This window comes from Microchirus variegatus (genome assembly GCF_963457635.1).
Source record: "Microchirus variegatus genome assembly, chromosome: 17".
Taxonomy (NCBI): Eukaryota; Metazoa; Chordata; class Actinopteri; order Pleuronectiformes; family Soleidae; genus Microchirus; species Microchirus variegatus.
In genome coordinates, this window is record NC_139818.1 from 10,337,691 (window position 1) to 10,362,862 (window position 25,172).

Here is a 25,172-nt window from a genome sequence, read left to right on the forward strand (position 1 = left end):
CAAACAGCATGACGCAGATAATTATGTAGGCATAATTACAACAAGCAGGTCAAGTGCTAGACAAGGCAAGACCACACAGAGCAAGCACAGCATCCGATTCAACATTCAATCTGAGACTGTAGCTGTCTCCGCAGAGTAAGGGTGCGTCGATGGAGCTGCTGCATCTGCTGCATGCGGTCCCGCTGACGAGCCAGGTTCAGGGGCATGGGGTAATGCTGGCAGCCGCGAAGATACTGGTACGGGATGCGAATATGGCAGGCTGCTGCTCGACAGCGAGGCTGGGGTAACGGTGGCAGCAGCATCCAGCGCTTCTTCTTCGCACAGTAACGGTAGACCTCCTTGCGGTACTGCTTGTCCATGTTGTTGCTGTTCCTCCAGCCGCCAATGATAAACACGTCTTCATCCAGGTAGCAAATGGCAGCACCCTCCATACCAAGCACCTCTGGAGGGAGGCTGTCGAGGATATCGTCGGAAATGTTTCTGCTCGTTTTCTGCTGAGCGGCCTTTTCTGTTACCTTGTAGTTCTTGGGGCAGCAGGACGCAGTGTGGTAGAAGTTAGTAGAGGCGACAGCCATTTGAAAAATACAGTAGTTGTCGATGAGCGGCAAGGAGTCCACTTCCTGCCACTTGAGACTTTCTGTATCATAGCAAGTGGTCACGGTGCTCAGTCCATCCTCATGGTCCATGTCCACAGGCGTCCTGGCCATTACATACACGTAGCGATCCTCCACATTTACTGTTTTTACATCTCGAAGTATCTTTGGCGCCGGCTCAAGACTGTGCCACTTGTCCTGCTCAGGCTCATACACTGTAATATCTCTAAAGCCCGGACTGAAGTTTCCATGACCACCAATGCTGTACAATATGTCTTTGACACATGTGAAGCCGAAGGAGTGCTTGCGAGAGCTGAGGCTGCAGACCTGTTCCCAGCTGTTGAGGTTTGGGTTGTAGCGCTCCATGATCTTCGCAAAGCCTGGCTCCATGGAGCCTGCCACATAAACATGGTCGTCCGTGACAGCGATGGCGTGTCCATCGAGGTGATTGTGAATGTGTGGCAGGTTGACCCAACGGTCCTCAGCGACAAAGTAGCCGACACACTCACTCACGTACTCCCCACCTTCTGAAACACCACCGACCACCATGATTACATCCATGATTTGGCCAAAACGCGGCTGGTTCGCCGCCATGTAGGAAGCACAGAGCTCCAAATCAGCAGACTTGAGGCCCTCCAAGTGAAGAGCGTGAGCCTCAAGTGTGTCAGAGACCAGCTTCTGACAAGAGGCATTATTTTCCACTAAAGGCTCCTTTCTCACCACCCATGTCAGGACAGTTGGAGCTATCTGGGAGAGCCTTAAAAGCCTAAACAGCTCTTCAAAGTGCTTCTCTCGCTCCTCTGTGTTTTGGCGCACCCATCCCACGATGGCCTCGAACAACTCCTGTTCAGACTCCACTGTGATTTCTGAGTCTGACAGCCAGTCTCGCAGCAGGTGAAATGGCAGCGTGTAAAATTCGTCATTGTGGATCACTTTGTGGAAGTTCATTCTAATGGTCTTGGCGGCTCCCAGGGCCAGCTGGTCCAGGGTGTACATGTGAGCAAGGCTGTGGACGGCTACACAGTTGGACAAGCTCAGCTTCTTCATCAGAAAGACTCCACAGAAGTTCTTCAGCTGCACCAAGAGGAACCTAGAAGTGAGAAAAAGCCAAAGTTATCATGGTTACCCCAAATGTATGAAAGGGATGGATTGGACGAACCAACAATTCCTGCAATTTCATTGGACTTGAATGGATGCATAAATAACAATGAAACAATAACAAAGGACATGGAATAACACATGTATAGCACATGAATTCCCTACCTTGATTGTTTATAACCTTCTCTAAGTGTCTGCTTGTACTTTCTTGGACTTTCATGAACATGAATCATCTCAAACTACTACTTAAAATACCCTTTAATTTATATTACTCATGTAATTAAATGTCACCGTCTAAGACTTGTCATGGGAGGAAAAGCATGTGTAATTGCTAATGACATAAGTGTCCCAGGACAACATGGTCATTTAACTGAAGCAGCTAAATGGAATATAGTCAACATGAAATTTATCATGACATCTTATTCAAGTTAGGTGCAGCAGGAATAATAATAATAATAATAGCATTATTAATAATTACATGATGTCAAAACAGTCTATGTAATGGTAAAAAAGCACAAGTGTAAGACACACAACACCCAAAAAATGTCCAGCAACACAATAGAGTTGTTCTTCCAGTGCATTGTTTACACTGTAAGCAAAACTGAAAGTGGGCCCAACATGGCTGTGTATTGTAAACAAACATCATGTATGGGGCACTAAAGTTTCACATACTCCAAGCAGAATCACTCCTACTATCTCACTCCTACTATAACATTTTTAAGTTAATATCAACTCAAAGTTCTCTATTTTAATGCATTTTAAATATACAAAAACTATATATAGCCCTAGATTAACCGCATTGGTGGATTACTGAATAGCTGTACTACACCCATGCACAGTGACCCCAAAACGACAAAGACAAAATGCAAAATGACCACAGAGAGACCTTCAAACTAAATGAAATGAAACGTAACAGAGATGAAAGAGGAGGGGAAAGAGCCACAAAAACACTCAGAATGGCAGCAAGAGATGCAAATCAACCACAGATGCAAAAATAATCACCGAGCAAAACAAACACAGGCACAAACCGATGCAAAACAGAAAAACCATCACCAACAGATGAAGGTTAACACAACATGACTCTGTAGAGTGTGGTCTTTCATCACCGTTGGTTTATAAAAGGCTTTTAGTGTCAAATAATGATGATGTTTTCATTTCTCTAATACACTTTGTCGACTATTATTTCTGTAAAATAAAGTAGACCATTGATAGGAAACCATCAGCCTCTTTCACAATAGACAATTTGACATGCACATGTGTTGTTATTATTGAGTATGATGGCTTTGTTCCGTTTGGTTCAGTTTAATAAGTCAGCAGAATGTGACAATAAGCTACCATGTGCCCTCAGATTAAGTAAGCTAAATGGGACTCAGCCAGTAAGTATTACTTCATTCCACTGTACTTTTCCTCCTGTAACCTGACATAATGTCCGCCATGTAAGGGTCACGGTGAGTCACAGGTTCCACAGGTGCACTCAGATCACACCTGCTGATCTAATGTGGATCCAGACAAAGGTGTGGTTTATCTACAAACAAAGACCTCTCATATCTAAGGAAGTGACACGTTCCTATTCTGCTCCAGACTGAATGTATGTATGTTGATGCGAGTTTGTTTTCAAGTCACCTGTCGGCCAGTTCCAGCACTTGGTGCACATTAGCAGTGGTGACCGTGATTTCTCCCGTGTACATGAACTGAACGACGCTCCTCACGGTCTCTGGGTCCAGTCCGTCCTCACAGGTCCACCCTTTCAGCTCCACGCGCGCCGACTGAGACTCGGTAAAGTGTCCGCCCAGCAGCAGCGTGAAATAGTGCGACGCCGCGGACAAAACCGTGCGGTGTGCGGACAGCGTTTGGACCCTCTCCGCGCAGGAAACCCCTCCGGAGCAGAACACCAGCGTCACGTCGCAGAACAACCCCGCCTTCCTCTGCTCGTTCTGCCGCCGGGAGAGCTCTGAACAGTAGGCCGAGCAGGTGAACTCCTCGGCCTCCTCTGGGTCTCCATCACCTGTTACTCCCTGCGCTGCTGCTGCTGCTCCCCCTCCGCCGGCGCCGCTGCTGCCGCTTCGGCCGCACGCCTCCGGGTCCTCCGCTGCCGCTGCCATGACGCAGGAGGCGGTGGACGCTGGTCTCAGAGGCAAACTGAAGCTCTGAGTTATCTGCGGGAGAAACTCATAAGCATACAACACACACGTAAACAGACAGTCAAACACTGACATGCATGCGACGCGTTTTCAGTCCCGAGTGAGCAACAAAAAAAACCTGGAGCTCTCACTTCCGTATGTCATGGAGTGTCAGGAGGAGGATCTGAGGTTCACAGGTCTGACGCAGATAACAAGGAGTCTAAAGGTGTTATTTAAATACTTTGGTTTGGTTAACGACACAATGCCCCCAAAATCCACTAAATGTAACTTAGTTAAAAGGATGCGTCGTTTTAGCGCAAGCGTGTGTGCTAGTTGATTATTGCGCAAATCAGAGTTTTCAGTAACACATCAGTGTTTGTTATTAACTGTGTCATAACTACACTGGTCAGACTGCACTGCCACGGCAATACGAATTAAATAAACTGGCAATGCCTTTAATGATGATATATTATTATTATTATTGTTGACAGATAGTTGATCAGTTCCTTTGGGTTGCCAGGTTGTGATTCCTGACCCTGGATATCAGTGAACTCATGATAATGAGGTGTCTCTTTGATTTTCTCTCCTATTAGATTTGTCACAAAAAAACAATTCCATCATAGGAAGTTAGGTAGTTCTTGCCATGATATGGATTGGAACAGTAGTCGACTACAGCGTTATTTACTGTACACAACTCTACCTCTGTTTGACACAACTGATAAGATAAGGCAGTCCTTTATAATCTCTAAAACATAAAGAAGGCAAGACGATTCAGAAATTAACTCTTGACAATGAAGACATATACAATCTAAAACTGTATTTTTTTTTGTTTACTACATAATTCCATTTTTTGAATGTCCGCAGCATTTGCCATAATGTAGAAAATAATAAAGGCGTGTCCACACTTTTGACTGGTTTCCTTCACCTAAAGGATTGTATTTTGTTAAAAGCTGGTGTGAGGCAATACACATGCAAGACTGTGAAAACACATTTCCTATATTACAGAAAATAGCAGTACATGTATTAAAATGCAATATGATTTATGATTTTAAAACTAAACATTGTGTTTACATGTGTGTTGGAAGTTGTTTTGGTGAATAAGATCGGTTTATGAAGTTTTTGTATGTCAATACCCTAAGCATTTTATTGATTCTATTTTTAGTGTTGCACTCAGATAGTCCATAGTTGGAGATCATGTATAGAACAAATGAGTGAACAAAGAAAACAACCAAATACAACTAGAGAAAAAAAACACCTGGCTTTTCATACCTTATGCAAGTAAAAACACCGTTTAGCTTTCACCTTAGCATTTTTTTACTCTTTGATTAAATTTTTACCTCCAGGAGGAATAAATATCGTCAATTATTTAAGGAGAGTCATCAAAATCATTGTCCTACTCTCCTCCAGCTCACTGTCCACTAGAATTAACGGACACCAGCTAACCTGAAAAGTAAAACAATACGCCCTTTATTCTTCTTCTTCTTATCATTATTATAATACTATATGACAGCATAGTACAAAAACAAAGCATTTATTTCACAGTTAAATAAAAACGGCAAAACAAGGACCAAACACAACAGGCTCCAGAGTGGGTAGTTACAAAGCATTTTGAGTTGGTGTCAAGTGAACAATTATTTTTCAGAATCAACATCTCTCCCATTTTACAAGAACAATAACATCCCAGAATTAAGTTAAGTGCTTTCATGGTCCCTCACTAAAGATGCCTCCAAGACTCATAGGGCTCATTCATGAAGCGTTTCCTTTGTCCTTCTACTCCTGCTTCGACATTCTCCTATTTCCAAAGAGTTATTCTGAACAGCAGCACAGGTACATTAATTTGAGTTTAGTGTAAAATAAACTGCATCAAACTTGCAGTAGTTAAATTTCAATTACTAAAACAGGGGTTTTAGACAGAAAGTCAGGAACGCGAATGTTACTGATTAATCCCAGTTTCCACAATGTTGCTCAATTATTTGTGTTTCCACTGTCAAACATTAAGAGGAGTACCAAGAGGAGTACCAAGAGAAGTGATCAGTACCATCCCAGTGTTTGGCACACTTATGTTGGGGTACCAAGCACAGTGGTCCAGCTCCTTAGGGGTGGAGCTAAACACACTGCAGTCTGTACAACGTTAACCTGTAGTGGAAATGCCAACCTGAACAGGGTTATCATCACAAATTGCACTGTACTGCTTAAGGGAAATGAGGCTTTAAGAATGCGTCTTTGCTTAATCCCGTTAATGCCTCATTCTCAAAATGTTAGATCTAGATACGCCCTGTTATATCTACCAATTTGGTTTATTATTATTCAAATCTTTCTTAATTGGAGTGAAAGTCGGAAAGAAATTAGAAAACCCACAGCAGCTCTACATTTACTAGTGTTGAAACTAAGGTGCAAGACTCAGACAGAACGTATACCTAAGCACAGTATGTTGTGGACCGGAACAGGCAGATGCAAGTTCAAATAAATCAGAACTACCGTTTGCAAACGGAACAAAAAAAAAAGACAATACGAGTGTATTGGTGAACTTGAAAACATTTCCCAGCAGCAGCTGCTCCTGCATTTTCATCAGACCCTATAAAAATCAGGAGTCAGATTTTAAATGTGCTTTAAGCCAACTATGTAACAGAAGCCTTCATTCTTTTATTTTTTTTCAATAAAAAGGTGCAATTTGCAGCATTTGGCCTCACGCGATGTCAGGAAACAAATATCATTAGTACTGATGTCAGGAGTTCTCATCAAGCCTCAGAATTGCTGAACCGTATAAATATGTTGCAGTCAACGGAACTAATTACCATGTTCACAAAATGAGCTTAGCTTTAACATTGCCATCATATTAATGATATGCTCAAAGTTCCAAGTTATCTAAAACTCACATCGGGATGTTGTTTACACAATTTGGAGTCTGTATGTTACACTTAAACAGCACTAGAAGAGCTGCTCAGTAGAGACAGAAAGTTGGTCAAAATGCCCCCAGAGAGCTCTTCTCCTTTACAGATCACACGTTTTAGGTGTCTGTTTTCCTGACAACATGGCCGACACATGCGCGTATGTGTGCACAATCGCGATAGTATATTTGTTGTGGTCTGACATGCTAACGCTCAGTTCTGAATTTTGCACCATCTCAGACTTTTTAAATTATTTGTCAAAAACTGAATCTAAAAATATACTTCCCCTTTGTCTCCGTAAAAACTAGATCGAAAAAACTTTACCCAGATCCCTAAACCAGATGATACTTCTACCTTCCAGAGTCATCCTGCCCTTTTGTTTTTCAAGGGACAGCCATTGTCATAACCAGAGAGTAAATGTATGTCGAGTGAAACGGGTGTCCCAGTCTGTGACGTGGGGTTTTTACATGGACATGTGTTCAGGAAGCACATAGGAGATGTCGTCCCAGGGGTGACGGTACAGTCCCTGCTTCAGCCTCTTCTGGTCCAGGTAATGACCTATTGATGCAAGATGGACACAATTTAGACAACTTAACTAAATATTGCACATAGTTGGTGTCACACTGAATTTGACTCACCAATGAAGCCCATACTCCGGCCGAGAACAAAGATGCCATTTAGTGCACCGATCTCCACAAACTCGTCAGCCTCATCTCTGGAATCAGTTCAACATTCATGTGAGAAAAAAACCCCAATACTGGTCAGTTTGCCAACAGTGAACAGAGCAAAACAACATATCATGCACATCAATAACACAGTAACTACTAATCTAAAATATGTCTCAGAAATGCTTTATGATAAATGAACAATTCAATAAAAAGGCAGTTACTAAATAAATTATAAAAATAAATAAGAAATCTAAATAAAGATTTGAATCATATTGCTACTTCCTGTGTGAATAAAGGCTAAATGTAGCACTGTTAAATGAGATTGTTATGCATTGCTGTGTTATCTGCATCATGATCTATTAAAAATTATGAATCTACAGGAAGAGTTGACTCCCCTTTTTCATTTTAATATCGAATGAAAAGCTTAAGTAAGTAACAAAATAAAGCGTATTGGTGTAGTTATTTTTTGATTTTTGTGACCACTCTATTATATGGACAGATGATTAATATGCATCTCCTCAAAGCCGACATTCTTACCGTGTGAAGCCGCCACACGTTCTGAGCAGGTCCACAAAGGCAACACCAATAAAACCGTCTACATTGAGGATTAGGTTGGGTTTCTGAAAATACATTTCAGCAAAACATTGTCAATAAGGAGAAAAGATTCTGCACATTCATCAAAGATGTCAGTTTGAATTGGGGTTTGGGGATTCAATAAATTCATAAAACTTTATTTCCTGCTCCTAAACATTTCCCATTTCAAAATTCCATACTTTTCCAGACTCAATTTTCCAATCTTTTCAGTCAATATTAAACATCTGAATACCAATTGTTAGATCCTTAATATGTAAATAAATGGTTTTAAAATCATTCACTCATCCTTCATGAAGCTAGCCCTTGGAAAACTTCGACCCATCAACCCATGACACTGTCGCTGCCGACAATAGGTGGCTGGCTTGACGACAAGTGTGGAAAATAAATAAATGAGAATCGCAGTCGCACGGCGAATGGTAACCATGGTAACCCGACAACATTCTACAGCCTGCTTGATAAGTTTCATATCATCTACAGGTAGGCTAGGTTTGCGTTAGTAACTTGTTTTTATTTGTATATATTAACATATTTTATTTTAGAAGGTGTGAGTGAAACAACACAAACATTTTTCCATACTCTTTTCCCTTTTTCCATTCTTATCCAGACCTGGAAATTACTCAAATTAAATTCCATACTGTGAAAGAACCCAGGGGCACGAATTTGTCCCCAGGGGCAAATTAAAGACACACAGAACAATTTCTGAGAGTCAAAAATAAAAATGACAATTAAAAGTAACACACAGGCTAAATCTGATAAATACCTTAGAGGTGGTGATTTTCTCGACATCAAGGGCGTAGTCCAGTAGCTGGCTGGAAGGGAAATGCTGCTTCACAAAGTCCTTCAGGATCTGTACCCGCATGTCTGGGTTGTTGATCTGAAAACATAGACAAAATGTCCTGTTTACACAGGTGCTGGAAGTTGTTTTAGTGAATAAGATCAGTTAACTCAGTGACTCACAAGAGATAATCTTATCAACTATTTGCTTTCATTTTAAAAAGGCCACAGGATCATGTAACTTGTGGGGAATGAGAGAAGCGACGTGCTGCATACCGATTTGACCCTGTGGCCGATGCCCATGATCAGCTTCCCGTCCTTCTTCATCTTGTTGACAAATTCCATGGGCAGCATGCCACTGTCGAAGGCCTTACTGAACTGCTTTGCAGCTGCATCCAGAGCACCTCCAAAACGGTCACCCTGCAATTTATGAAGACATCATGTTTCAGTACAAAAAAACTTTAACACTTTCTTCTGATTTAAATGTGGTCTTATTTTGGATTTTTGTGTTTTTATCAATTCTATTTTCTCTGATGCAGAGAGCTTTATTGTGCTTGTGTGCGAGTCATTATTACTAACGATAGTGAGCAGGCCAGAGGTGAGGCTTGAAACCAGGTCTTTGCCTGCACGAGCACAGACAATGGTGTTGTGTGCACCAGAGACAGCGGGCCCGTGGTCTGCCGTCACCATCAGACACATTTCAATGAACTGGCAGGCGTACCGTGGCAACCTAAAGAAAAGAACCACTATATTAGTATTAACAGGAAGTAATACGTTTATAATAAGATACATGAGCAACAATTTATCCTCACAGTAGTGAGAGATCCACAGCGGTATCTCTCACCAACAGACTCACCTGCGCTGGAACCAGAGCAAACCCAGCACTCCTCCAATACCCATCTCCTCTTTAAAGACTTCGGTGATGGACATGCCAGCATAGATGAGCTCCTGGCCTCGTTCGTCACAGATGCTGGTCATGAACGATGCTGGTTTACGGATCAGTCCCAACTCCTGGAGGAAATCCAACAGTAACAAAGAGATGGAGTTAAACACTGGTAAGTGGACACATCGTGGTGTGACACAAAGAAACAGTGGTGTCATTACATGTTTTGTCCACAAGATGGCACCAACAAGTTTATATTTTTACTATAGAATGTTTAGCTTAAAAAATACCAACATTTAAACTGAAGGACTCCTCATTATAAACATTTCTGTATTTTGGCCAAAATACTATACTCCCTCACATACATACATATCTTTATCTATACACTTCATAGATATATGGGTATACATTCAAACAATCTTTGAAAAAATAAATGAGAATGGATCCTGAATATTCTCACCCTTGCCCAAGAGTAATCCATAGGCACTGTTGGAGGAGGAACCTCCTCGGCAGGAACGATGGTACCATTGGCCACCAGCTCATCATAAACAGTGCTGTTTCAAAATGTATATGCAAATGTCTTGTGAGTGCAACGTTCTGAAAACAGATCAGCGATAAACATGATGAAGTGATAATCATTTAACCTGATGACATCTCCCAGCTCATCGAAGCTCTTGGGAACAAAAGCCCCAGCGTCCCTCAGAGCCTGGTTCTTGGCCATTGCTGTTTCTGAAGCCTGGTTGGCGCAGGCCCCTGCATGGCCAAACTGAACCTGAAGATGACAGAGTCACACTCTGTATAATATTGTAAGGTAAGGATTCAGGGATTTTGAGTTCAAAGCATTTTTCTCTTCATAACAAACCTCTGAAGCAAACATGGTGGCACAGGTTCCAATGCACCAGCACACTACAGGCTTGGTTATCCTGCCCTCTTGGATGCCTTGGCAGATCTTGTACTCCTCTGTGCCTCCAATCTAGATGGTCAGATTAAAAGAAGAGAAACAGCTTTTACCAAAACATCATTTTAATTAACTACACATAAATCCACCAAGTTTATTACATTAAAGTACGGCCAGATTTTATACAGTCTGCAACTTCGGTTTAATAATGTTTTTTATTTATGGGCAGGGATGGACTGGGACAGAAAATTGGCCCAGACAAGCTCACGACATGGTGCTAAGAGTTACGAGGTCAGAGGTTGCATCATGGCCTTGACAGATGGATATATGCATTCACCAACAGCAAAATTGTTACAAAAGAGTGCATTTATTGTATTAACCCTCCTACCAGTTATTAAACCGTTGGTGTTATGTACCTATATATATTACTTTGTTATGTTATGTTGTCGGACTCCAGATGTGAATGAAAGGCAGCATTATTTATTTATTTATTTCTTTGTTCACTCCTGTTGAAGTCACGACTGACAATGGGAATAAAATTGTTATAGAACAGTGCATTTGAGAATTTGGAAGTTAAAAATAATGTCTGAATCGATAACTGGACCCAGGGAATCTTCACATTAAACACAAAAAGTTTGGACACCCCTGTATAAAAGCATGATGGTGAAAATGTGAACATCTCACCTCCCCCAGCACCACTATCATCTGAATGCCTGGAGTGTCCTGGTAACGAAGAACGTGATCCATGAAGGTCGAGCCTGGGTATCTGCGCAAAGAATAAAATTAGTAGTACTCCCATGAGAAAGTTCTTCAATAAATAAAATATTTCTGAGAACAAAGATACATTCGAAAGATTTTAAACAAGTTTCAACAAAACTAAAATGTGAAAAAAATCCTCTTATACCTGTCTCCTCCAATGGCAACACCTTCATAGACGCCGTCTGTGGTGCGGGAGATGATGTTGTTCAGCTCGTTGGACATGCCCCCAGAGCGTGACACATAGGCCACGCTGCCTGGACGGTACAGTTTGGAGGCCAGGATGTTGTCCAGCATACCACCTGTGTTGCCAATTTTAAAACAGCCTGGCTTGATGCCACCGACCTGTGACACACAGATAATGGGTATCAAATTCATTAGGAACTTGTGATTGTACTTGTCTTAAAAATATCTATATATTTACGCACAGGACACAATCAGGTCTAGAGACTCAACGCGCCACAATTTTCAGGGTTGCCTTTCTGTCATTTCCCATATATATGCATACATATGTAAATGACTGTAAACAAGAAAACAAGAATACGGTGTAGGTCAACGTTTGTCTTCAACTGCCCTGTACTACGCTCATACAGTGTGTGTACACGCAAACAAGCACACACATTAAAAGCCTGATTAGATCAACAGGAATCCTAACTGTTCCCTAGAGGTATATGGTGAATATAAAGCAAGATGAATGAAAGTAATGATTCGTTGTGTTTTTAAAAAACGTCACAAATAGCTGATTCTGTCACCACACATTATAGTATGTAAAGTATGTGAAAACGAAAAAAGAATAATAAATCGGTTGCACTTCAAAGATTTTTGGTCACATATGGGGCCAAACTGGTTGCACTCTAGAGCCCTGCCAACGACGACTACATTCACAGTCTATGGTAGTACATGAATGAGTACTGTTATTGTCGGTCTGTGTATGTGTGATTCAGCTGCATACCGTAGCAGGACCAATGATTGTGACACCTTTCTCATCCGCCATCTTGATCAACTTCCTCGTCTGTGCTTCTGGGATGCCCTCAGCTATGATCGCGATGGTGTGAATCTGGAAGCACAATTTAATTCAAGAAATTAAGCTCCATCTGACTTACATGTTCTATAGAGTAAATACACAGAATGACCTTCTACCTGTGGGTACTGCATGGCCTCCACTGTGCTGTCGAAGGCTGAGCGCAACGACGCAAAACTGATCATGACGTCCAGCTCCGGGTGCTTCTTTGTGGCATCAGCCATGCTCTTATAGACTGGCAGCAGGATTTCTTTGTGGCCCCAATAGAACTTCTGCTTGTGATCTCCACTGGACAAAACAGGAACAAATATCAATACAGGCAAGTTTAATTTCAGGAGAACTTCACAAAAACATTTTAATTACCTATAAATCAATATTCTTTCAGATTTCCCCACATGTAACCAATTCAATCAACTGCATATTTATTGTTCAACAGTAAATTATTTCCACGACGTGAGATCTTTAGGACTCGTTTTATACTTAAAATATCAAAGTTGAACCAACTTCAACCCAAATCTGTGAAAAGATAATCAGGTTGGCACATTTCATAGTTTCGTTTGTGGAAATTTTACAACATGTCAAACCATACACTGAATTAATAGAAACGGTTTTCAATAGAAACACCATTGAGTATCAACCCTTTTAAATGTCCCACATCAGAGCTGGAGCTTTGGGGAACCTACGTAAAGGGATAGACCATAGCTGCCACAGAAGGTTCGTCCCGGGAGCACACGTAGTCAAAGTCCAGCATGCCTTGCACGGCACGCGTCTGCATCCCCCACACAATGGACTTAGTGTTTTTTCTGAAGAGTGTAGTGGCTTTGGCTGAAAGAAGAAGGCAGAGAGACAGACATAGATATTAAAGTCAGAGGTGAACAGGGAAAAAATCAAATTCACTATCAAGAGGAGGAGGTCTGGCTCAGGAAAAACACCAGGCATGGGGATGGTAACAAGCAGAGTACAGAACAAGCTTTTTATGATGAGAGACAGGAGGTAGAGAAAATAACCCTTTAAGTTTAAAGACAAAACACTGCTATATCCAGCGTAATCCCCGTTTAAAATAGCATCAGTTTATTTGATATGGGCAATATAATTGGAGTGGAAATGTTGCGTCATGCAACTTTTTATGTTAACAAACATGCGCTGCTAATTAGCAAACAAACAAATTAGAATAGATAGAAAGTTTTTTTTTTTTTAAATCAAGTGACTTGGAGCATTATTTTATCCACCCCCTCAAGGTCACACTGTTAAAAAATAAAATCCTTCTTTTGGAGCCTCATAATGTTGATATTTAAATTTGTATTAAGGAGCCACACTTATGTTAGAAGACAAACCTTGCATTCTTGCATGCGGAAAACAACTCTCAGTCTGGCACAAAGCCTATGCACTCAGTGTTTTACATCATTTAATCAGGGAAGACTAATAATAATATTAATAACAGCAATTTTTTTTTTTTTAATAAATAATAGATTTACTTCAATTCTTTAGGAATAAACTGTGCAAAGCTTTTCTTCTGTAAGTTAGAAAGAAAATACCTGAAGGACATTATCCATCTGGAACACCATGTAAATCTATCTGGAAGACATAACACTGACTGTGACACAGCTGTCGACTTGATACTGAAGTCATACATTTCAAATTCTTCAGGGCCAATACTGCAGATACCTGGTAGTAATATGAACTCATTGTGTGAAGGATTACAATTGGATTTATTGTCCACTGAGCTCAGGCATAGTAAAACTATTTCTGTTCAATCTCTTGTAAATTCTATTGGTCTATTTTGAATGCAGACCGTCAGGACGTGGCTTGAAGCATGTTGTCGTTAAATTCTTAACCATGTTTTCAACAATAATTTGTCTTCAGTCATTCACTGCTGTCACCTTAACAGAGTGAACCTTAACCTGAGGGAAGTGTCATGTTTCAGGACAAAGCTAGTGAAACCACACACTGTGATTTGAAATAATCAACTTGTACAAACCGTGAAAAACTCATCGTTTTGTCTTTAAGTATGCTTCCATGTTCATTTTAATGTTGTTAGGAAAACATTGCCCTGGTAAGATTTTAAAGCATTTCCCAAGTTAATCAAACTTAATTAAGAAAACTTAAAGCATCAGTCAGTACGTTTCCATGCACAATTAAGTCAAGCTATGACTGGAGCTACAATTGGACTACTGTCCTGCAGCGAGTCCGCCTCTGGAAGCCAGGGTGAAGACATGCCATCTTTAGTTAGTTAGTATTAGGTCGTTTCTGGTTTAGCTGGAAGCTAGTTGTTAGCATCTTGAGTCTTCCTACCATCCATGAACTTAAAGTCTTTCAATCAGTCTCCTCCTCACTCAAAGAAAATGTACTAGAGTAAATTTCACAATTATTTTTTGTGGCTGTTGTCTTATTCTTCTGTATGATGGTGGCTTCCTCCAATATGTCCAGGTTTAAAGCCAGGGTGAGAACTGTGGCAAATGCAAAGAGCACCCAGTCCTGCTCGAGTCTGACTCTGGTCTAACTGAAGACATGCAGGAGTAACTTGACTTCCAATTACATTATCTGGGTATGTTTATAGTCTGGTTTTGAGTGTTTTAAAGTCTTGTTTTAGTCAGATCAACACAATTATTTGTTTTTCTTTATTTCTAATCTGATGTAAACGTACTGAGTTTGATTAAACCCATTTAAGTCCTACAATATGAAGCAGCCCCCCTTAAGTACAGCACCCCCTTTGCCACCGTAAATGTGTGAAAAAGACAGACTGCCAAAACATCTCACAGAGCGGACGACAATGGGAAGGCAGAGGGAAGTGGAGAGAGGACCGAGAGGGCAGGAGGACAGGTTTTCACACCCTTCCATACCTCCACTGCAGGCTGAAGAAGCTTGTGCTTTTGTGACCCCCATGGGATGGAAACACAAAATATGACAAAATGAGCACAAAAGGAGTTCATTTGAACCTTATCGTTTTCATTGAACACACTTCAATGCATTGTGGCAACTACGTTCTGCTCTTCTCTGAAACAAAAAGTCTGGCAGAGGAAGGAACATGCAAAGCTGAGCATCTAAAGAGCATTTTGATTTGCTGCCGTACAAACAGCAAGAGGTATAGATGAGCAACTGTCAAAGTCTCATTTCAATGTGTACCTTAATAAAGCTATATTCTAGCATCTTTTTTTGAGCCGGGGTGTGTATTCATCTTTTCACCACCTCGAGAGCCAAATAAATAGCTGAGAGATATACAAATAAAAACCTGACATTGCAAGAGGCACTACATCACACAGAAAGAATCAAGAAGATTGAGATAACAGCTGCTGCTGCCACCTCACATCTGCAAATACATGTCCTTAATTTACATGGTAAAGAAAAGGCAAGAACGGTGATGTGTCCGAATATGAAACAACCTGTATGCATACAAGAATTTGGTCACATCACACAGCTGTACATGTAAGTGTAACACACAAGCACACGCCATTCTGTGAAGATTAAGAATGTGAGAGGTAAAAAGGGAGAAAAAAACAAGCAAAACAATGCAGAGTGTGGGGGCAGCTGAACACTGTGCAGGGCAAACCTATCACTTACCTTTCCAATCTGCTGTGACCAAATTCTTCAGAGGCCACAATATAGTATGAAGAGTGTCTTAGAAAAAAAAGCATGAAAAAGGCGAGCGTGAGGACAGTTTGTGCAGCAGATTAAAAGAAAAAGGAGAGGAAGTAACGGAGGAGGGAGAAGTAAAAAGAAAATGCAGCAGTGACAGCATTGAGGGAGGGAGAAATAAAAGGTAGTGAGGGTGAGAAATATTAAAAGGCAAAAGTGTATGAGTATGTGAAGTGTTGTTGACAAGATAAAGGGAGCTGTAAGGATATCAGTGTTGGTTACCTGCTGGAAGACCTGCTTTACACTTTTTCGCTGGAGTGGCATCACTGGGTGACCTGGGTTCAGAGAAGGAAGCTGTCCTTGTGGAAGCAGGAGTCTGGTGCAGATAAGTAATGTTTTCCACCAGGTTATTAAATAACAATGACATTTAATTTTACTATTTTGAACAAATAGGAAAACAACAGAAGATGTGGCCAATATTGACAATGGTGGTGGTCACAAGCAAATCACTGATGGGAAACACTTACTAAGTGTAAAAATACTTTTTTCACAGAGGATGCATTTGAGATAAAATCCAAGTTAATGGAAGTTGATGGAAAAAAACACACACAAACCTTTGCAGTAGTGCTGGCATTGAGGAGGAAGTTGGCCGTATGTGCGTCCATTGGAGGCTGGTTAGGGATTGGACGGTGGCCCATTGCCATTCCGACAATGGCCGTCATATGGGTTTCAGTACCAAACACGTGGATAGGAATACCCGTGGTCTTACCTGCAGAGGAAAACAGTTAAACTCTTCTATAAAACCACGAGAGGTTTCAACTGAAAACATGCACAAGCATGCACCTCTTGTGTGCACCTTGAACAACATAAATTAATCAAGTACACTAAATAAAATAAATTGCTGAACGCACAACTATTTCCACTGGACGAATTGAAATATTAAAATTGGAGTTGCTTTTTTCTTTATACTCATCTGCTTCATCTCACTCACCTACTTCCCCCATCACCCTCAGGCCCTCCTGGTAGTTCGGTCCACCACGTCGTACAAAGATGGTGACCTCGTGTTCCTTCAGAGGACCCTGGTAGTCTTTGATGGCCCTGACAATGCCCTGAGGGGGGTACACAGGGAGGTCAGCTATGTGGAAAACACTGCAGACTAGAGCTGCAACTAATGATTATTTTTTCGTAATCAATTAATCTGTCCATTATTTTCTCGATTAATCGATGAATCGTTTGGTCCATAAAATGTCAGAAAATGTTAAAAAAACGTTGATCAGCGTTTGTCAAAGCTGGAAAAGACGATGTTCTCGAATGTCTTGTCTTTTTTGTCCACAAACCAAAATGATTCAATTTGAATGATTTCTATGTTATGTGGAGCAAAGAAACCAAGAAAATATTCACATTTAAGAAGCTAAAACAATCAAAAATCTTGTTTTAATCATGAAAAAAGCTTCAAACCGATTATCGATTATTAAAATAGTTGGCGATTAATTTAGTAATCGATTAATAATCGATTAATCGATTAATCGTTTCAGCTCTACTGCAGACTCGAAAAATAAACTACATTCATTCAATTGTTGCTCAATGACATAAGGTAAGCCAGTGTGGTTATAATTAACCTAATTTGACAATTCGATTAGCAGAGGTGTGGCCTCTACTGACATGTTAGTAATACAGACACCGTCTTCTTTCTTAGCTTTGGAAACTAATGTGATAACATCGACAGTGTCGATTATTTACACATGAATGTGTTTCACCTTGAACGTGGCTGCTACGTTGGTGAAGTTGGCAATACTTCCTCCGATGATCAGCACCTTCCCTGCAGGATGAAGAAAGAGGGGGTGATGAAATGCGACACCCAGTAACAGCCAGTTAAAGTGACAGCCGTGAAGTCTATTTATTGCTGGCAACATATGCATTGTGAATATTAACCTTGAGACTCAATGAAGGGAAAACATAACATGCCACATTTAAAGAAAATTGGTTTGTAAAAAAAAAAAAAAAAAAAAAAAACCTTTAAGAAACAAAAACCAAGTCCAAGTCTTTCAAAGCAGTTAAGACTGAAGGTAAATTCCTCTTTCCTGCATTTAACCTTTGGCCTGCTTTTTTTTGGACTGGGGGGGAGAAGTATGCACTGAAGTGATGTGGCTGCACTCACCTTCAGGGTGTTTTTCACGTGTCATGAGAGATAGGATGGTTTTTGCGTAGTCGTACGTCTGCTGCTCACTGGGAGCACCGGAATATTCTCCATAGTTTGCCAGCTCATCCACTCCTCCCAGGTCACAGATGGTGTCACTGAGCAAGACGGAACATAGACAGTCAAGTATCGTTTCCTGAATGCAGTGTGAGGACTGAATATTTGCTTATTTGTCAGTGCTCTTAACCAAATATAAAAATATCATGTATTGAAGGCAAACCAGGTTTCAGTCCTGAAGCAACGCAAGGGGTTGGTTCCTGTTTGCTGAATCAAACAGAAACCAACCAAGAAACCTACCTGTAGACAACTGAAGCCCCTCCTCCAGCCACCATGGTCCAGATTCGGCCACGAGGGTTTAGCAATGTCAATTTCAGACTGGCACCACTCTTTGCGTCCAGATCTGCAATGTATGCCTCCTATAAGACAAATGTGATTAACTTTATTACTCCCAAAAGGGGGAACCAGTTTGCTACCATGGATACCATAAGAGGGAACCATATAGAGTCTGGTGAATGATGCACAACGTCATGTATAAATGCATTTATGTGTTGGTTTTGTAGATGATTATCAGTATTGCATCCGTGCCTTGCATTCCAAGTAAGGCATAGGACATTTAAATTACTTGAGATGCATGCAGTCTTTAAACAAAATTAATCTGTGACGTCTACAGGCCTTTGCAAATCGAGGGCACAAAATTGAATCATTTCAAGGTGAATTTTGTAAATTACAAATCAGAAAAGCAAGAAAAATTGCAGGAGGAAATGGGTTGAGTCGGCATCTAGCGATGATAAGCTGGTGCTTAGTCATTTACATAAAAAAAATAATGACAGCCAACACTGTAACAGAGAATTAGGCTTTCTTGATCAGGAGTCTAAACTTGGTCACTTCACTAATTCTGAATTGACTTTAGGATGTCTGTCAGACAGTGTGACGATTTGAGGAAGGTCCGATTTGTTTGTAAAGCAAAAACTCTGATTGGTTAAATGTGTACCTGTCAGTGATTAAACTATAGAAAATAAAAACCTTGAGGATGAAAAAATTCAAGAAGCAATAGTGTTCAGTAAAATTCCGTCACTGATGCTTTGAATGATTACAGATTTAAAAAATAAATAAATATATATATATATATATATATATATATATATATATATATATATATATATATATATATATATATATATATATATATATATGAAAAGCGTCTGCTGTGCAAAGGCCTCAAAATGTAACCATGTATAGTCTATGAATAAACTGCAAATGAGAACATCATAAGACAATTTGTATTAATACAATAAACCAGAATGTAGTGTGGTTCAGATCTCACCTCTGGATACGCCTCTCTACCAAAAGGTGGTGGAAACTCCACATCGCCCCATTTAGCCTTGCAGATGTAATCTGCTGTGGCATCAATCTTAGCAGCCATGTCAAGTACATACACTCCACCTTCAGTAACAACTAGTGGATAGAAGAAATAAAACAACATTTGTTTTCTAAGAACGTGTAACATTAATGTGCTCATTAAGATCATTGAGACTTGACAAATTAAAATCTGATTGTCTTGAGTAATTGGCCAAGTGATGCTCTTGATCATGGCCAAGAGGAAAGAAATAGAGCTTGTATTCCAGAAGGCCACTGGTTCAATCCCAGGACGGGCCAAGAGCTGGGATGCCCCCTACCAAAGCAACCAATCTAACATTGCTCCCTGTGCGTAGATGCCCACTGCTCCTGAGCCCGGCTTGTATGCATTCCGTACTGGTGTGTAATAGTGATAAATGCAAGGTAGGTTAAATGCAAAGGTCACATTCACTATCACTAATTGGTGCGTGCGCAAAAATTACCAATTCTAACAAGTTGCCATTCCAAAAAGTAAATTATTTCAAAACTTAATATTGGATCAATATATTTCACTGTAAAGACATGCGACTCTTTAGAGTTATAAAAAAATTACCAATAGGGTTGATCTCGAGGTAGGTGAAGTAGAGGTCTTCATACAAGTTGAAGAGGCCCACGATAAAATTAGACAGGACTCTTTAGGGAGAAAGACAAGAAAAAAAGTGAAGATTAAGTCAAATCCTAAAATGAAATTGAAATGTTATCGCAAAACTGTAAAAGATCAAGTTCACAGTGGTGCACTTTCCCTCCAAGGTCAAACTAGTCCCACATAGTTACATCAGACCGTATAAAAGAGAGAACATTATGTTCTCGGCACACTGGGATGGTGTTTAGAAAAGGGAGGGAAAGAAATGCAAGGCCACACAACAGCAATAGATACAAAAAAAAAATGACCTATTCAACTAGCAACGTCTACCATGAACAGTTTCCTCATGACAGTTGTTGGTGGAACAAGAACTTTGTGTCATGACATAAAATGAGACTCTGAAGACAAGAAAGATCATTGTATAAACTGAAACAAAAAAACAACATATATTGCATGTTTCACGATGCACATGACTGTAAATAAAAATCAGCAATAGCATTTTAGCTGAGTCATGTTGTGGGCTGTTTATTTCTGCTTTATGAGAGAAGAAAATGTGTTACGCAGTTGGAGAATCGTGCCTTTGAAGGAGTTTGAGTTGGCTAGCACAAACGTGTTCATAGTTTTTCTAAAATTACTGCAATGGACCGATATCTGTATCGGCAGATACTCAAGTCTGCAGCCATACCCTTTCTTATCTTCGGAAACATTTGTGAGGAGATGCTCTTTGACCTGGTCCTCAGTCAGCTTTTCATTCACTGCAACCATCAGCCTCAGGGCCTTGGCGTCCACATCACCCACCTCCACTCCTCCCTCATGGTGGAAAAGAACATAATCGCCCTCACGTGTGGCGTAAATGCACACATAGAACTCTTCCTCCTGCAGTAGCCAGTATAGGCAAAAAAAGAAGAAGAAAAAAAATACTCACTAAGATGTTTCCATATATTTCATTTGCAAACAGCAGAGCGAGTTATCACTGATTTATGGGTTGATAAGTTGTAGACTCTAGGTTAGCATTTGGGTTTTCTTAACAACATGAAATCAAGACATTCACCACCCTAAACAAATTCTCAATGAGTGGTTTTATTGCCCTGCTGAATGGACCGAGAGTTTGTTTTCTTCGTTGCTGTGGGTTATATGGAGGAAAAGGCCATTGGAAAAAATGGGATACATTACCTGTGTGTGTGGAACAAATGGCTCAATGAGGAAATTCTTCAGCACACCCTTTGCCTTCCCCACCTATTCAAGACAAACACTCGATGTCACATATCTCAAGCATGCAACATTAACCTAGTTATACATTTGAGTGGAAAATAACTCCGTACATATGTGAACAGAATATAAATTTGGTGTCAAGGACAGTAACAATATTATCTTAATGACAAAATAAATATATAAAAAAAAAAAGCAACAACTATGAGTAGAAAAGCAAGTTTTCTTTTCTCATGTAGTTCTACTTGCCTGAAAAGAGCATATTTTTACATAATGTTTGACCAGAATAGATCGCCCCCCTCCACCATCCACATCACCTCTGACCTGGCAGATCTAAACATAAGCATGTGGCCACAACATACAGTGCACTGAGCCACGACTACTAATACCACCACCACTGCTAACAAAAGTTGACATGGTGCTCATCAAAAATCTGCAGCACTTGACAAGAAGAGGATTATCGATTGTCAGGGGAAAGGACCTCACTCTTAAATAATAAGGTATAGAGTTTAGTAAAGCAGAAAGATTATAGTCGGCTTACAGTGGTCTCTTTCATGAAGCGGTCTTTTAGCCACTCCTTGACTCCCTGCAGGTCCAGGTCGATGCCCACAAGCCCGAGCTTCCCACGCCGCTTGATCAGCTGATCTGGTTTCACCACCAGCCGCTACAAGGAGAGCAAGTGGAAGACAGATAAACCATAAAGCACACAAAAGCCATTTTCTATGATATGATGTTAGTTTTGAAGTGGTACAGCAGTCTTACCTCTGTAAGCAGCCATGGGTGCTCCTGAGTGAGGCGGTTCCAGTCAGTCTCAGTGGTGACTCGGGCATAGGAGAAGCGGTTCTGAACAGCGGCCGAGGTGCAGATGTACTTGTATAAGAATTCTTTTCCCGTCTGCTCTGAGATGGCTTTCGCTGACATTTCAGCATTCGCTAGCACAGTACCTTTTGGAAAGAGAGAGAGAGGAAAAGAGACCAATGCAACTCCAGTTAGACAAATAAAGGCCAACTACCCTTAAGCACAGTAGCCGTATCACGCTTACTGATGACTTGCCAGCAACAAATATGTGGTTTAAGATTTTAACAGTGACAAATCTCTTCCTACAAAGTGCCGAAATGAGATAAACTATAAAAGCATTTGCAAACACCCACATAGACTGTATTTAAATGCTAGTGATACCTTTGTTAGCCAAGGGGAAATGTGCATATTAAACATCTAAAGATGATCTATCCAAACCTAAAAATCCAAGATTCACAATGATCTTGATTAGGGCTGCAAATAATGATTATTTGGTTAGTAATCAATTACTAATTATACGTCAACTATTTTGATGATAGATGAATCGGTGTTTTTTTCAATAATTGAAACAAGCTCATTTTTACTCTTCAATTTGAATGTTTATGGTTTCTTTGCTCCATACAACAAACAATTCATTAAAACTGAATTATTTTGACTGAAAAGGCAAAGGCTGTGGTCAAAACAAGGCATTCGAGAACATCGTCAATTCCAGGTTTGGTCTGATTGACATCTTTCAATATTTTACAAACCAAACAAGTAAGTATAAGTAACACCATTATCGATGATGGAAATTATGGATTGAGGATTGTCATTCATTGTCTTAAATTTGGAGATTGTTTCACAATGTTACCAACTAGTTTCAATGAAAAGTTACTCTGAAAAGAGTAAAGACGCTAGACATTGTTATCACTAGAACATGTCCGCGATTTCACACATGGGGTGAAAAAAGTGTTGGAGAGGAGAAAACAAAACCCATTTTTACTCAAATAATAAAACAAAACAGATCAGCTAGTTCTTGTCTGCGATCGGTTTGTGTGCACACACAGAAGCTCTGTGTGAGCGTAACAAACACACAGCGCTTCTCTGTGTGTGCGTGTTTGCCGGACTCATGTTTACAACTGAAAACTGATCACGTCACATATGCCACATCAGTGGAGGATTAAGTGGTAAATCAACAGCCAACCACTATTTGAGCTTGAGATGAAGGTACTTGTCAGAACCTGCCCTGGAAATGATGTTCTCAAATGTCTCGTTTTGTCTACGAGCCAGAAATTATTCAGTTTCAATCATTTCTTTGTTATATGGAGCAAAGAAACCAGAAAATATTCACATATAAGAAGCTGAAAATATATAATATCCATCTATAACAAACATCAATGAATCGATTATTAAAATAATAACATTATAATTAAGACATGCCATCATTCATCTAGTGAATAATAATAATACTATTAGATTGTGTGCCAGAAGTGCTCAACACTATATGGAAAACATTATTATCATTACATTATTATTATCATGTTTGGTCATATTAGTCATATTTAGTTCCACGGTACACATTTTCTTCTTTTTCATAATGATAGGAATTAAGTTCTGTTTTGAGGAGCAAAGCACATACTAAAGACAGGGCCTCTGAAAAAAATAACTCGTAAAAAAAACAAGAGTGAAAAATGCTATGACATTCAACATGTCGATGAAAGTTATCAGACGTAAAGGAGGTGATGAGCCAACACAAATGTGACACGCTGCATCAATGGTCCTGACATTCCCGTTTCAGACATCACAGTGATCACACAATGTTGTTCGACCTGCTCAGCCAACCCATCACTGCCAATGTCACCTCAGCTGACAGGAACATAACCATGTAAAGGTTTCCTTTCCTCTTTTTTTAACTTTACAGGAGCTGGCATTCATAAGTATACGTGCCACCTTAATCTCTTTGCTCTGCAGTTTGCAACACCTAAGCTATTTGCAAAGGTATGTCCATGGGGCATGCTTTTCTTGGTTCAGTGCCAATTTAAAGAGATGCTGAGATGCACGAATCGCACTTTCTCCACCATAAACCAAACAGTGATAAGCAGCAGGACTTGATAACATGAATCGTATCTTATCTACATCTGTAAAAAACAATGGTATCTCATTGTGGGTCTATTACAGCTCCCGGAACACAAAAATGTTTTTTATTTCACCAAAAACGTCTTTAAGCAGATGTCCCATTGTTTCTCCTGCCATAATCCACGGTGTCAAGTCCAATGTTTGGATCTACCTAGTGGGGAAATGTAGAGGGGGCAGCAGCAAGAACTAGAGGCTTCAGTTCGACCATGATCGTCTGCGTCAGTAATAAAATGAATGAACCCCCTTGTGGCAACTACCACACCCACTCCTGAAGACCAGCTTTACGACACATTCAACTGTGCTAGTAGCCAGCTGTGAATCACAACTTCCTACACGGGAACAGTGAGCAAAACCTACAGAATGAGACACGCGGTGAGGCAGGAGATGCTAATAAATGTCAGGTTAATGAGTTAGCTTGATATTAACAAAAACTCTACAACTACATCACTGCATTTTTTAACGTAAAGCCTTTTTAAAAGGCCACACTCTAAGCATGATAAAATGGAGGATACATATACAACATCTTTGTCTCTAACAAGATGATACTGTGTTCAGCTTTAGCTGTGAAACCTCGCAGCATCTCATGTTCGCTGACCTGGACTCCTCTCACTAACTGACAAGCTAACCGCCGGAGCCTAGCTAACTGGTATACAGTTAAAAACATGACGTCGTGTGATAAAGTACCTCAACAGAAACATTTACCTTATCAATGAACGTAACGCCTTGTCGAAAGACTGGAGAGGTGTCCTGGTGACAAACGACACAGAAGCAGAGTCACGTCTTCTTCACTAACCCGGAGTCTGCTTCTTCTGCCAGCCGTCACCCCGTCGCACCATGATCTGACCATCGAGTACACGTCACTAAAAGCTTCGTGATTGGTGCGAAAAGGTCACGTGTGACATGTTAGTAACGCCCATAACCTACGAATGAGAGGCCTCACAGAAGGAAGCATCAATGTGGTAATAAACTTCAACTACACAAAAAAGTATAGTTTTATTAATTTTTAAAT

The 25,172-nt window shown here is 40.4% G+C and overlaps 2 protein-coding genes across 3 annotated transcripts; both read right to left on the bottom strand.

The window, feature by feature from the left end:
- Window positions 1-98: 98 nt before the first annotated feature.
- On the bottom strand, window positions 99-3,907 carry klhl11 (kelch-like family member 11; the record flags this gene model as incomplete). Its single annotated transcript, XM_083903420.1, has 2 exons — window positions 99-1,683; window positions 3,315-3,907. The coding sequence occupies 2 exons, from the start codon at window positions 3,905-3,907 to the stop codon at window positions 99-101; spliced, it is 2,178 nt and encodes a 725-aa protein (XP_083759546.1).
- A 1,456-nt stretch (window positions 3,908-5,363) lies between these two features.
- On the bottom strand, window positions 5,364-24,970 carry LOC310939276 (ATP-citrate synthase-like). Of its 2 annotated transcripts, XM_083903983.1 has the most exons (30): window positions 24,866-24,970; window positions 22,013-22,194; window positions 21,792-21,914; window positions 21,215-21,277; window positions 20,727-20,917; window positions 20,012-20,091; window positions 19,388-19,518; window positions 18,361-18,479; window positions 18,025-18,161; window positions 17,624-17,685; window positions 16,858-16,975; window positions 16,481-16,635; window positions 16,149-16,242; window positions 15,852-15,908; window positions 15,134-15,160; window positions 12,977-13,118; window positions 12,413-12,581; window positions 12,225-12,329; window positions 11,421-11,617; window positions 11,201-11,282; window positions 10,481-10,591; window positions 10,263-10,390; window positions 10,079-10,172; window positions 9,592-9,746; window positions 9,315-9,465; window positions 9,012-9,155; window positions 8,722-8,835; window positions 7,905-7,987; window positions 7,338-7,414; window positions 5,364-7,257 (listed from the first exon to the last, which is right to left on the bottom strand). In XM_083903983.1, exons 2-30 carry the CDS (start codon window positions 22,169-22,171, stop codon window positions 7,163-7,165), a joined length of 3,363 nt encoding a protein of 1,120 aa, XP_083760109.1. In that variant the 5' UTR covers window positions 22,172-22,194; window positions 24,866-24,970; the 3' UTR covers window positions 5,364-7,162. The 2 variants fall into 2 exon arrangements, with proteins under 2 accessions (XP_083760109.1, XP_083760110.1); XM_083903984.1 differs by lacking the exon at window positions 15,134-15,160.
- Window positions 24,971-25,172: the final 202 nt, after the last annotated feature.